The sequence below is a fragment of the Rana temporaria genome, chromosome 3, assembly GCF_905171775.1.
Source record: "Rana temporaria chromosome 3, aRanTem1.1, whole genome shotgun sequence".
NCBI classification, from domain to species: Eukaryota; Metazoa; Chordata; class Amphibia; order Anura; family Ranidae; genus Rana; species Rana temporaria.
Window position 1 is genome coordinate 222,135,322 of NC_053491.1, and position 13,803 is coordinate 222,149,124.

At 38.7% G+C, this 13,803-nt stretch overlaps 1 protein-coding gene across 16 annotated transcripts in view; it reads right to left on the minus strand.

Annotated features, from left to right (window-relative positions):
• The window catches only part of MYBPC1 (myosin binding protein C1), a 168,326-nt gene that overhangs the window by 3,862 nt on the left and 150,661 nt on the right, over positions 1 to 13,803 (minus strand). For 14 of the 16 annotated variants that reach the window (XM_040344311.1, XM_040344310.1, XM_040344309.1 and 11 more), the window contains 3 exons: positions 13,604 to 13,763; positions 11,728 to 11,864; positions 9,260 to 9,446 (listed from right to left, as the gene is read on the minus strand). In XM_040344311.1, coding sequence (XP_040200245.1) covers positions 9,260 to 9,446; positions 11,728 to 11,864; positions 13,604 to 13,763 — 484 coding nt within the window. Of the gene's footprint in view, positions 1 to 2,934; positions 2,975 to 4,138; positions 4,183 to 9,259; positions 9,447 to 11,727; positions 11,865 to 13,603; positions 13,764 to 13,803 lie in introns of all 16 variants that reach the window. The other 2 variants (XM_040344301.1, XM_040344306.1) reach the window with 2 other exon arrangements.

The window sequence follows — 13,803 nt, forward strand, 5'->3', positions numbered from 1 at the left end:
TCCTTAGCTCTTGTTTACTCCACCACAATACATTGTATGCAATGCAATTATCGAATCATTTTGTACATTACATGAAATAGGAGAATTTGTTTGCTGTTGTTTACATTCTTTATAGAGTTAAAATTACAATTTGTAGGCTAAATGTTGAGGAAGAATATTATATGTAGAATAGCAATCTTGTATATGTACTGAAAACCAGCAAATTATCTGTTTTAGGTTTTGTATTAGAATTAACTCACATATGCATTTTTACATTTACATGATCATACCATTATGTAAATGAAGATGAAGCAACCAATATATCCAGATAACATGTACTGTAGATGAGAATCCCATTATGTACATGTTCAGTACTGATGGCGCATCCACCATGATATACATGTACATAAAACCATTAGCATGTAACATACCGCAGATGAGTAATCCATCATATATATGTCACATATTAATGAATCCACCATCAGTATTGCATATAATGTTAATGCTAAACACGCAAACAGCTAAATATATACATTTTATTTCTATACGAGAACTGTTATTTTGGCAAAGGGTTTGCATTTCTGTCAATCCAGTGCTGAGATTTACACAGCCACACGGCACAATCCTGTCTGACAGGGAAGAAGACCTAATTTTATTCTGCTGAAATTAACACTTAAATGTCTTGTCTCTTTCCAGGATGTGAATAAGGCAGATGGTGCAATTTTCTTTCCTGCAATCACGGGTAGTGTTGATAATCTTAGGCCGGGTACACACGAGAGGATTTATCCGCGGATACGGTCCTCCGGACCGTTTCCGCAGATAAATCCTCTGAGGATTTTGATCCGATGGAGTGTACACACCATCGGATCGAAATCCGCGCCGAATTGCCATCGCGATGACGTGTCGCGCCGTGGCCGCGATGATGACGCGGCGACGTGCGCGACGCTGTCATATAAGGAATTCCACGCATGCGTCGAATCATTACGACGCATGCGAGGGATGGGCTCGGACGGATCGATCCGGTGAGTCTGTACAGACCAGCGGATCGATCAGCATGCTAAGAAATTTTTATCCGCTGGAAATCGGTCGGCCCGAAAAAAATCAGCGGAAAAATATCCGCTGGGTTGTACACACCAGCGGATCTATCCGCTAGAACTGATCCGCAGATAAATTCCAGCGGATAGATCCTCTCGTGTGTACGGGGCCTAAGAAACTGTATGTTAATAATTCAAGTGGAAACGCGATCTAATCTTAAAGCAGACTTCAACTTTTCTGGCTCCTCCCCCCTCCGGTGTCGCATTTGGCACCTTTCTGTCAGGGAAGATGTCTGCAGAGTACAATTGCTATTCCCCAGGCGCCAACCAGGGTTGCTCAGAACAGTCACAGAAGCTTCTGCTAATGCACATGCGCGCGCACTCCTCACCTGAACTGGCGCCAGTTGGCCTACTTAAATGGAGCTGTGACACAGACTTATTGCTGCTTGGTCTACAGCATTTACCTGAAATCCTGTATGTTTTGCCTGTCTGTTGCCAAAATATTCGCCTGTGACCCGACTACGCTCCTGCCTGCTGTTCTGTACCTGATCTGCCTGTCTGTTGCCAAGAACCTGCCTGTGACCCGACTACGTTTCTGCCTGCTGTTCTGAACCTGATCTGCCTGTCTGTTGCTGAAAGCCTGCTTGTACCTGACTACTCTCCTGTCTGCTGCTGCACCTGACCTGCCTGTCTGTTGACTACCCGGCTCATCTGACCTGCTTCCTGCCGTGCGTCCCAGTCGGCCGCACAGACTTCAGGACTGATTCCAGGCACTCTTACTTCACCGTGCTCCAGCGCCAGCTGTCTCACTATCAGCAGGCCTCAAGCCAGAGCTGTACGAGAGGCCCTCCTCCACACGTCAGGCTCACTAACCAGGTACGTGACACTTTCATGGGGGAGGAGGGAGCAGATACCTGTCTAATACAGGTGTTTGCTCCCACTTCCGGCGATAGATTGCCGCAGATTCCGCTGCAATCTACGCCATTTTCAGCCCCTCCTCTGCCCCCGATGTCTTCTGGGAGACACACAGAATATTATGAGAATGTGTAAATAAATTTGTATGAGATGATTGTACTCATACTTCTGATAAGTATACATTTTTGCTGAATACCTATACAGGGAAAAGCTGTCTCTTTAACTCTGCCACCTATAGGAATGTGACTGTTTTGACTAATGGTAAAACTGGTTCTGGATGCAGGTATATACTATGGGCAATGACTAGATAAGATCTACAGGATAAGCAAAAAGATTAACCAATGTTTTTGAGGGTTTAGGCAAACAAATCAATTATTTTTATTTACCAAGGAATGCTCACATTACATATTTTACGGTATAGACATTCTGTCAGATTTGGCTATCAACATAAATGGCAAAAATGTTGCAGGTTGGACCTAACAATGGTCCACACATGTATAGGAAGCTTTATTTTGACTTCACCAATGAAATCTATGTTCTTTTATTTTAGAGGTAAGCTTTAATGAGATTGGGTTAAACTGATGTTTTATATCTAATACACCATCTAACATTAGACCTTTGTTCTTATATCTCCTGTGATAGTTATAACAGTTTTAGCAACCAGCTGGAGAGTCATGATGTATTTTGAATAAAACGAATATGATCTGGATAATTAGGTTGTTTCTCATTGTTTAAAAAATCCATTCCAATGTCATGATGTTAACCATAATATGTCATGGTGCCACAAACTTCTTTAAATTTTGTCTGGATTCGAAGTAAACCAAACAGGAAATGTAAAACGACCAAAAAGAAGTAAACATGTAAATCAGTAAGTATTAGTTGGATGACATATTTGAAAAAAATGGAGGGTTAGCTGGTGAAGCAAACCAGGGTTAGGTTATAGATGGACAGACACTTTGCATGGAAAGACATAAGCTTCATATGACATATCCATATGAAAGCTTACCTTAGATGACAATATACATTCAATAATCCTTATTGTGCAACTAAGGGAGAGAGAAAGAAAAGTAATGACTACTTAGACGCTAATAAAGAAGACAGTGATTACCAAATTGAGCAGGATGTGATGTCATGATAGTTTAAACATTTAGTAAGGTGTGGTGGGTGTCGGAGCACAGTGAAAAGTATAAGCCAGTAGTCGAATACATTTCATGAATACAATTAATCACTGAATTAATAATTGAACACATACCAGCAGATCTATGTTTGTCACTGTTCCAAAAGTCAGTGTTTTATAGGTTAACCTTTGTGTAACGGGGTGAGTTTACACTAAAAACATATATATATGTATATATACACACACACACACACAAAGAAACACACTTGATATATAATATATATATGTTGAAAATTAGAAATGTGTTTTAAAGGTAATATATAGACCATAAATGACCACAAAGCTACGTATATGGTAGATGAACAAAACTGTGTACATGGTATTTAAAAAGCACTAAAAGTTGGTTTGTTGCAATTGTATTGACATATTTTTTTAAAAACATGAATACATGTTATAATCAATAACTTCAGATAAGCAACAAAGTACACAATGTCTGCTATAACTGTACATGTTTGCCTATATTGTATATTAAGCCTTGTTTACATGTTCTGCTGTTACATCGGTCATCTCTGCCCAGGTCTCTTTGACATCTGCAGCTGTAATAACCATCAAGCCTATTCAATTTAACAGAGGCGCTTAAAAGCATTCAGTGTTTTCCATTCATCTAATATGGAACAATGTCAACTACAGCTACAGTGACCAAATAGCTCAATCATGGCAATAGTGGCCCAAATACACACAACTGCTTGGTGACACAACAATTCCAAGTCAGGGGTGACATCAAATGCAATAAGTGGGCCTGTGATCTTATCAGAATCTTAAATGTAAATAACCTTTAAGAATATTACTATGTATTAATGTTCTGGTCTATGGTGTTTTCTGAATGATGTCAAATATTGTTCTGAAAATGCTTTGTTATGTTAAGTGCATGGTAAAATGCATACCCTGGTCAAAGTATGATTTACCACGAAACAAGATTTGTAATTTTGTCTGAGATTACAAATACTTGTATTACATGCAATGTACATTTCAAGATGAGCAGGGATTATATCAATGGGAGGTGTCATTGAGTGTAATATTTTTTGTAGTAAACCTGCTTCTGTTTCCACAAGCCGAATGGTTCTCCGCTTATTGTCCCTGTAGAATCAGAACATTTCAATGATATACACTGTTTTTGCATATGGTATAAGCGACACCTAACTGGGTAAGTAGATAGATGGCATACTCTACATAACACTTGTATGAAGAAACATTTGTGCAAATATTTTGAGCAGCAATGCTTTATGCACCTCTGCACCTTTATGAACCACTCTACTATAGTGCATGCTCTTCAAATACTGCATATTTCCCAATATTAAAATGGTATTTACTAACATGATAGTACTGAACACTATATGCCTCTATGTTAGCAAACAAATTTGAGATTTACATACAAATTTTTCTTTTTTATTGACCAAGGAAAATAGATTTTTTTTTTAGCTAACATTTTTTTTTGTAGGCTAGGGTTGTGCATTTCAGCCATTGGTGGACTGATTGTGGCTGGCAAAATTCACTCGAAAAGACTCAGATATCAATGAATTTATATACAGCTAAAGATCCAATGTGAAACAAAACTCAAATGTGAAACATTCTTTATAAATAGTCTACGATGTAGATTAAGTGTCGGTTCACACAGGGGCAACACGATTTTGGGCGCGACTTTGCGAGGCGACTTCAGCGCAACTTGGGGCGACTTACAATGCGACTTCAATTCGCCTCCAGGACAGGCGACTTTGCCAGTGGCCAATCAAACAAAAATCAGCTCTGTGGGAGGGAGGGGTTTGCCTGAGAAACTAGTTTCTCTTCCTGTATAGTTGCTTCAGTTAAGACAGGGGATCCGACTTGGAGGCGACTTCCATTGTAATCAATGGGTATAAGTCGCCTAGAAGTCGCCTTGAAGTAGTACAAGAACCTTTCCTGAAGTCAGAGCGACTTCAGTAGTGTGCATTAAGATGGCTCTCATTCACTTCCATGTAATTTGTCATGTCGCGCGACTTGGGGCGAGTCGCCCCCCAAGTCGCGGTAGTGTGAACCGGCTCTTAAACCATCATAATCTTCCATGTGCTCATCCAATAAACAAACTACAAACCACTTGTGATTCAAAAACATTTTCTGTTTAAATCTATTCATTAAACATGTAAATCTATTCATCAAACTTTTGTAAATGTGTTTATCCTGAGATATGCACCTCTAAGTGATAGAAGGTCTGACATTGCTTTAATCCATGAATAGTATCTTCTGGCTCACAGTATCTTCATATTAGGCATATCCAGCAATTATCTCAGAAAAAAAGTCAGCAGAAAGAACCACATAGTGCTCATCATTTACAAAATGTTAATAAAATATGAGTTGAAAATACTTATCTAAAAGCAACATTCAAGTGCATATAAAGAACCTGCTTATTCTGCCTGTCTTCCTCCACACTCGCTTGGTAGCATATGCATTGGCTGTGTGTGTGAGTGAACTAGCTCCTGAATAGTGCAATGACGTCCCTGGGGGAACACGATAATCTTTTGCTGAAATACTTTTATTGATAATTATAGCTCTTATTTTTTATGTACTTTTTAATGCACTGATTATTATACAGAGCACTGCACATATTAGAAGTTATAAATATATTTTTTCTGTGGTTTTTGATACACACTTGTGAAAGTAACTTGGGTGGGGGGATATTTATTATTATTAGCTGTGTGGGAACACTTAGCTTTGTTTTTAACTGCTAGTTTACAAGCATGCCATTTAAAGTTGAAGGTTAAGGATGGATATTTCATATTTTCTTTAACTATACAATAAACTTTAACCACTTAACCCCCGGACCATATTGCTGGTCAAAGGCCAGAGCACTTTTTGCGATTCGGCACTGCGTCGCTTTAACTGACAATTGCGCGGTCCTGCAACGTGGCTCCCAAACAAAATTGGCGTCCCTTTTTCCCCACAAATAGAGCTTTCTTTTGGTGGTATTTGACCACCTCTGCGGTTTTTAGTTTTTTGCGCTATAAACAAAAATAGAGCGACAATTTTGAAAAAAATATTTTTTTTTTACTTTTTGCTATAATAAATATCCCCCAAAAATATATAAAAAAAATGTTTTTCCTCAGTTTAGGCCGATATGTATTCTTCTACATATTTTTTGTAAAAAAAAATCGCAATAAACGTTTATTGATTGGTTTGCGCAAAAGTTATAGCGTTTACAAAAAAGGGGGTAGTTTTATGGCATTTTTATTAATATTTTTTGTTTACTAGTAATGGCGGCGATCAGCGATTGTTTTTTTTGGTACTGTGACATTATGGCGGACACTTCGGACACTTTTGACACATTTTTGGGACCATTGGCATTTTTATAGCGATCAGTGCTATAAAAATGCATTGGATTACTATAAAAATGTCACTGGCAGGGAAGGGGTTAACACTAGGGGGCGGGGAAGGGGTTTAGTATGTTCCCTGGGTGTGTTCTAACTGTAGGGGGGGTGGCCTCACTAGGGGAAATGACTGATCGCTGTTCATACATTCATACATTGGTCAGGCAGGTCCTCGGTGGCGATCTCGCCCGCCGGGCACCCGCAGGTGCCCCTAGCGGCCGCAAAGAGAGCCGACGTTATTGTACAGGCTCTCGCGCAGGGGAGCCGACCTGCCGCCATAGAATTTCGGCGGCTGGTCGGCAAGTAGTTAAAAAAAGGATGGAAAAAAATGTTTTTTTGCAATAAAGGTGTGAATTACCAGAATCAATGATTATCCACAGATCTTTTTTCAATCAAACAACCACTGAATATGTTAAAAGAAAATTAAAACATACATAAAGTTTTTTTTTTCTTTTAGTTTTCCCAGGTGGCCAGACTTCAACTCATACTTTAACATCATAATACAACTTATCAAAAGGTGGTATTTATCAGAGATAAAGACTTACTCCACTTTTAATTTTAACGTTTGCTATTTCCTTTCTTTATTCTACAGGCATACCTTAAATAGTAAGCTAGTGCTGCAAAGGAGGAAGGAAGAAGGGGACAATGCTGTACTTTGTTATAGTGATAGTTGTAAAATCTTTCATTTAGAAAGCAAAATAAAGTCAAAGCATATATATAAAGCAGGCACTTTTAGGTCTTAATCCTATTTTTACAGAGCCAGCCAACCTCCCCCCAGTGCCATTGTGGTCCTGTGAAAATTATATTCTAAATTCTCTAAAAGTTTGTTTTTTAGGGCTAGGTCCAACACCCTGCTTTCCCATCCATGAGATAATGCTTGGTCTGGTGACTGCTCATTTAGGTACTGAGCACTTCACTAGAGGAGGCAGTGGCAAGTATGCATGTTTGCCGCAGGAAGTTTAGGTTTTTAAAGTGGTAGTAAACTGAAAATCCACACTTTTCCCCATAACAAGTACTGTGCTATTACTTACTTGTCACTGTCCTTTATCATCTCCTAATCTGCGCCCTTTAGAAGATCTAGTCTGATTGTTTCTATAGTGACATCACTGGCGCATGTGCAATTGGATCGTCATCTAAGGCATGCTCCTGCTGTGTATCTTCATCAGCAGGACTTGCGGCATTGCATTGCAATATCGCAGGAGTGCTGACCCTCGACTGATTTCCTAACTCATGCGTGAGATTAGGTTCTCATATCAGACGGAGGGCGTAAGTGTGCTGGAAGTGAAAGATAATAGAGAACATGGTGCAGGCTTCGGACAGGAATCTGACAAATGAAATCCACAAAAACCTTACTCTAAATGATTTTTTAGGAAATAAAAAGGAGATGTGATTATAAGTATTTCATTGATTGCCCTTTTATTTATTTAGGATTATTGCAGCTGAGTTTACTATCACTTTAAGAGGGGGGTTCACTGGGAAGATGGACTGGCAGCATGATGGTAGGATGGATCATCTCAAGGTGCCTTTTATACAATTTTAGCATTATGTTGCTTTTTGTGAAGAGCTTTTTTAATCATGGTCATTTGAGTTTTTACCATGCCAATGCAGCAGGGACTGGCTGTAGGAACAATGGATGTGATAATTGATCTACTTTTCTAAAATAGTTTAAAGTTTTTTTTTTTTTTAAATCCAGTGCCTGTCCTCCTTCCACCTTCTTTGCAGCAATTATTTTCTCAACCCTCTATTTCCTCTTTCGTTATAACTGCAGTTACAGGTGTCTCAGCGTGCTGTACAGTATATTCTTCACCTGTATAACCTCCAGGATAGTTCAGAAATGTCCAAAGATATTGTCATGCGTTTTTTCTAATAATTACAATAGTAATTTACTTTTTAAATCTACAATTTATCATTCCATAGTATATTTAAAAGTTTGGAGACATTACTAGAATGTAAACAAATAAATTACGATAAAATAGTTCATATATGAAGCCTTGGAAGAATGGAAGTGATGAAGAAAGCTGGGAAAATCAAAGCATCACTTATTTTTCAAAATGCTGGCACAGCCCTTTTGTTTTAACGTCTTTAATGATTATACTGTAAAACTACATTACAACTGTACAATGAATGTTATAAATTATCCTATATTATCTTTCTGCCTAGATAAGGTTTTAGTTTGGTACTAATTTTATTGTGAATAAATAGGAAAATTAAGAAAATTATGGTTTCATATGATTTTAACCAGCAATACGATTATGTAAATAGTTCAACCCTAAAAATATTCTACAAAGTGTAATTGTCTAGTCTTATTTTGGGTAAGTGGGTTTAAAAAAGTGTACTTTTTATACAGCATAGTTATATAGACAGAAACCAAACGTCCCCCCCCCCCTTCCCCTGTTTTACATTTCAACATTTTCAACTGTTCATGTTAACAATCTGGTTTCTAAAGACAGAAGAAAGAGGGGTAGGGGCAGTGAGAGAATTGGAAATGCCAAATGGCTGTTTAACATTTGCAGAATTGTGCTTGCGCATTTGATGCTTACACATCAAGAGCGAATGCCAGCCAAAGAATATCATACATTATGTTAGCTGTATTTTATAGGATTGTAGGGAGTGGGCTAGTGTTTTTCTTTCCAACTGTTTTTTTTTACTCATGTTGAATTTGGTATAGTCCCATGTTCCTGTGCAACAAGAGCTTACTGGTACTTATAATATCGATAAACTACCATGAACAAATAGTGTATATTATTTGTATTCCTGTATCCTTATATTTGGTGTGGTTAATTAAAAGAACTGCAAATAATATTACATCACTTTACCTTTCACTTCAAACTTGCAGTCAACTTCAGCCTCGCCCAGGTCATTGACTGCTCTGCAGGTGTATGTGCCTCCATCATAGGGGCTTGGCTTACGTATCTCCAGTGTGCATACACTTTGGTTGCTAAACATCCTGTATCTGGGGTCATTTTCAATTACCGCTTTATTTTTCATCCAAGTAATTTTTGGCTGTAATTAATAACATACATCATTTAATAGCCCTGTTGTTTGAGCTCTTAATAATCTGTACTCCAATTTTATCATAGTTCAGAAATATGATTGTGGGATATTACCAATGAGAAACAACAAATACAAACTGAAAAAATGTTAAGTACTACATCTAGTCTTTTTTTTTTTTTAAATGGTATTAACTTTCTTATTCAACTTTGCATTCATGCATGTTTTACAACTTTCAAAAGTACTTTCCAAAAAATTGTCTAGTTTGAAATAATCTCTATTTTCATAGAATCAGTTGGGCTGAGAGTAATTTTAGACTATCATTTTACACATCACTGTTTCATATCATCCTTCTAATTCCTCCCACCTTATCTGACAAAGACACCTGATCCCGGTCACAAATCTATCAATTATATAAAGTATGCCTATTGATATATTAAACTAAACTACACTAAACTATATTGACAATATGACTGAATATACAATAAATATGAGAGGTTCCTGCAGATACATTTAGATATATTGATGAGTATCATTGGTGTCCTGAAAACCATGACCCACAATTACATATAACTAATCTCAAAATGTCATTCTGTGGCATAATGCCTTTCACCTCCTGCACCGCACTGTTGGTCAAAGAGGTTTTCCATCAAATGAATAGACCTACAAATAGGTGAAGGAGTCAGAAAGGGGTGGCCCAGAACATGAAAAGCAAAGTTTGAATAACTGATGACCCTAAGGTTCAGGGCTCCAGAGGTTCTCTTGAAGATCACAAAATACATGTGAAGGCCCTTCGTTGGCCTCTCATTTTAGCATTGCTTTCCATTTAGTAAATTTATCATGGTGGCTACCAACCTTGAAAGACCATTGTCAAACCATTAGAGTCTTGACAAACCATTAGGGCATAGGCAACTTTAAATATCATACATCATGAATGAAAAACCATGTTTCACCATAATCACCATGTTAAACAAGGTAGAAGAGCAAAAAAAATATATACAAGGCAATGATTAAAAAGTTTAATTTACACCCACATTCTCTTCAGTGTGGGTTGCATAAATATACAGAAGAGCTGAAATTTTCAGGCGTAGTGGTGTGATACAGTCTATTGATTTTGAATAGGCTACTTAACTTGATGGTTAGGAATTAATCAAGAAAAGTTGTAAAACCCCTTATTAAATCTTTTCTGGTCCTAAGCTTATAGTGGTATCATAACAGTCATTCAGAACACTAGTAAACACAAGCCAGCTCAGGTAAATTTCTACAAATTTTAAGACAGTCTGATGTATAACAGAGGTGTGTAGAAGGGATGTCCCAAGAGGGACACTGACTTTATGAAAACACATATTTAAAAAAGCATACATTTTTGACCAATATAACACAGTACAAAATATTAACTTGTATCAACATGACTTGGAATATATTAAAAGTAACAGATCCTCATGGATTTTAACTTCCCCTTTGCTTCTATAAACAAGGCTTTGTTACTTTTTATTTACATAGCAAAATAATAATGGAAATGGTGAGGGCTTCAGAAGTTTCTTGTTTTATCATGGTAATTCACAAGGGTTGATTTACTAAAGAAGTACATTTTTTCACTTAAAGCTACAATTGGCTCAATTATCCAATCATGTCCACAGGATTTTTTTTGTTAGTTTCTCTGCAAGTGATTGGGTATTCAGAAATAACATAGGTTTACTTGGCTAAATGTTTTAGAGAGAGACACAAAGGCCCGGATTCTCAAAGGAGTTACGCCGGCGTATCTCCAGATATGCCGTCGTAACTCTGAGTGCGGCCCGTCACAACTCGGCGCCTGATTCATAGAATCAGATACGCCTCACAGTTGCCTAGATACGAGCGGCGTAAGTCTCCTACCCCGTCGTATCTTAGGGTGCAAATTTACGCTGGCCGCTAGGTGGCGCTTCCGTATATTTCCGCGTTGAATATGCTAATTAGCTAGATATGCCGATTCACGAACGTACGTGCGCCCGGCACATTTACGCCGGCACATTTACGCCGGCACATTTACGCTACGCCGACGTAACTTTGGACGCAAGTGCTTTGTGAATACAGCACTTGCCTCTCTAAGTTGTGGCGGCATAGCGTAACTACGATACGCTACGCCCGCTTACATTTACGCCGCCCTACGAGAATCTGGGCCAAAGTTTATAAATCTGCTTTAATAGGTACATGAGTATATATCCCTTCTTAAGTTTTCCTTAAGGTACATTTTATGAACCCTGCTGGTGACACAAAGCCTAATTTTAAGAGCTATTACTCGATTAGTATTTACCTTTGGATTTCCACGAACACTGCAATTTATTGTAGCATTGTATCCAGCAATGGCTACTGTATGAACTAATGGGTGAGTAAACTGAGGTGGTTCTGTGAAGTCGAAATCTTGATATTCTGGACGCTTATAAGGTTTTCCTGTAAAATCAGAACCTTATGTTAGGTAACACGCATAACAAAAGTATCTAACACATTTATATTAGCTAATGCTCATGCTTTCTTAATAGAGGATTAAGGAGAAAAAACTAAAAATAATTACTCATTTAGGTGGATGCAGCATCGATCCGATGCTGCAACTGTCCCCTGCTGCCCTTGAGCTGGGTTATCAAAAATTGGGTTACAGGAGTGCAGGACGAACTGCACTCCTATGATCCATAAGAGAATAAGTGCCAAAAAGCCTTTGTCCATCCTTCTCCTTAAATATTTCTTAGGATATCCATAGACGTCTGGCTAACATTTTCTGATATTCAATATGCTCCTTAGGATCCAACGCTTTCAGGTATATCAGACATTTGAGTCTCTCTGCCACACAGCTGCCAGTTGGCTGCTATGTCACTACTGTATGCTCATAGGCAGATTAATTTCATCAATGAAAATATTTTCATTGACGAAGATAACACTATTTTAGCTGACTAAAATATGACTACTGTATATACTCGAGTATAAGCTGAGTTTTTCAGCCCTTCTTTTAGGGCTGAAAATAGCTCCCTTGGCTTATAGTCGAGTCAGTGTACCAGTCGGGTCGCGGGCGTCCATTTTTCAAAAGTAGCAGCTTCCCCCTGGTCCGTGATAGGCATTTGACACTGTGTTCCGCTACAGCCTATCACGGAGGTCCTCTCATCCTCGGACTTTCCCAGCAGACACTGTGTTCAGTGTTCCGACTATCATGGACGTCCTCTTGTCCGAGTACGAAAGAAGGTCCGTGATTGGCGGAACACTGAACACAGTGTCTGCTGGGAAACTGAGTCCCAGGATGAGAGTACCTCCGTGATAGGCGGTAGCCGAACACAGTGTCAAATGCCTATCACGGACCAGGAGGAAGCCGTGACTTTTGAAAAATGGATGCCCGCGACCCGACAGGTGCACTGACTATCGTGGAATGAATGGGACCAGGAGGAAGCCGCGACTTTTGAAAAATGGATGCCAGCAGCCTGTCAAGAATACAGGTACACTGAGGCTGCAATGGACACAGTAAGGCTACAATGGGCACAGTGAGAATAGGCACAGTAAGGCTGCAATGGGCACTGTAAGGCTGCAATGGGCACAGTGAGAATGGGCACAGTAAGGCTGCAATGGGCACAGTGAGAATTGGCACAGTAAGGCTGCAATAGGCACAGTAACCCTACAATGGGCACAGTCAGAATGGGCACAGTAAGGCTGCAATGGGCACTGAAGGTTGCAAATGGGCACAGTGAGGCATGCAAATGGGCACAGTGAAGCTGCAAATGGGCATTGTTGACCCTCTTTTCCGCTTACAGTAGCTGCTGCATTCTCACCCTAGTCTTATACTTGAGTCAATAAGTTTTCCCATTTTTTTATGGTAGGATTAGGGCCTCGGCTTATACTCGGGTTGCTTATACTTGAGTATATACGGTAAAACTAAAACAATTCATATGACTAAAATATGACTAAAACTTAAATGGCATTTTAGTCAAAAGGCTAAAGCTAAATTGAAATTTGATGTCAAAATTAAAACTGCTCACATAGCTGTAGTGACATAGCAGCTGGCAGGTGTAATGACAGTGTCGAATGAGGAATGCAGGTATTATTACTCTTCTTTTACATACTGGCTGTTTTTTTTTTTTTTTTTTTTACACTGAAGGCACAAATGTTTTTATTCTATATAATATAAACATAATATAAATTCATTGTCTTACCTTCCTTCTCTATAAGTGCAGAGTTTACAGTCCTAGTTGCTGTTTCACTGAGGCCGCACATATTTTCAGAGAAAACACGAAAATAGTACTCATTTCCTATCACAAGATCTGATATTGTTGCACTGTTTCTATGGTAGTGCTCCAGCACTGTAAACCATTCCTATGGATATGGGGATAACTATTAATGATGTAGATTAAAC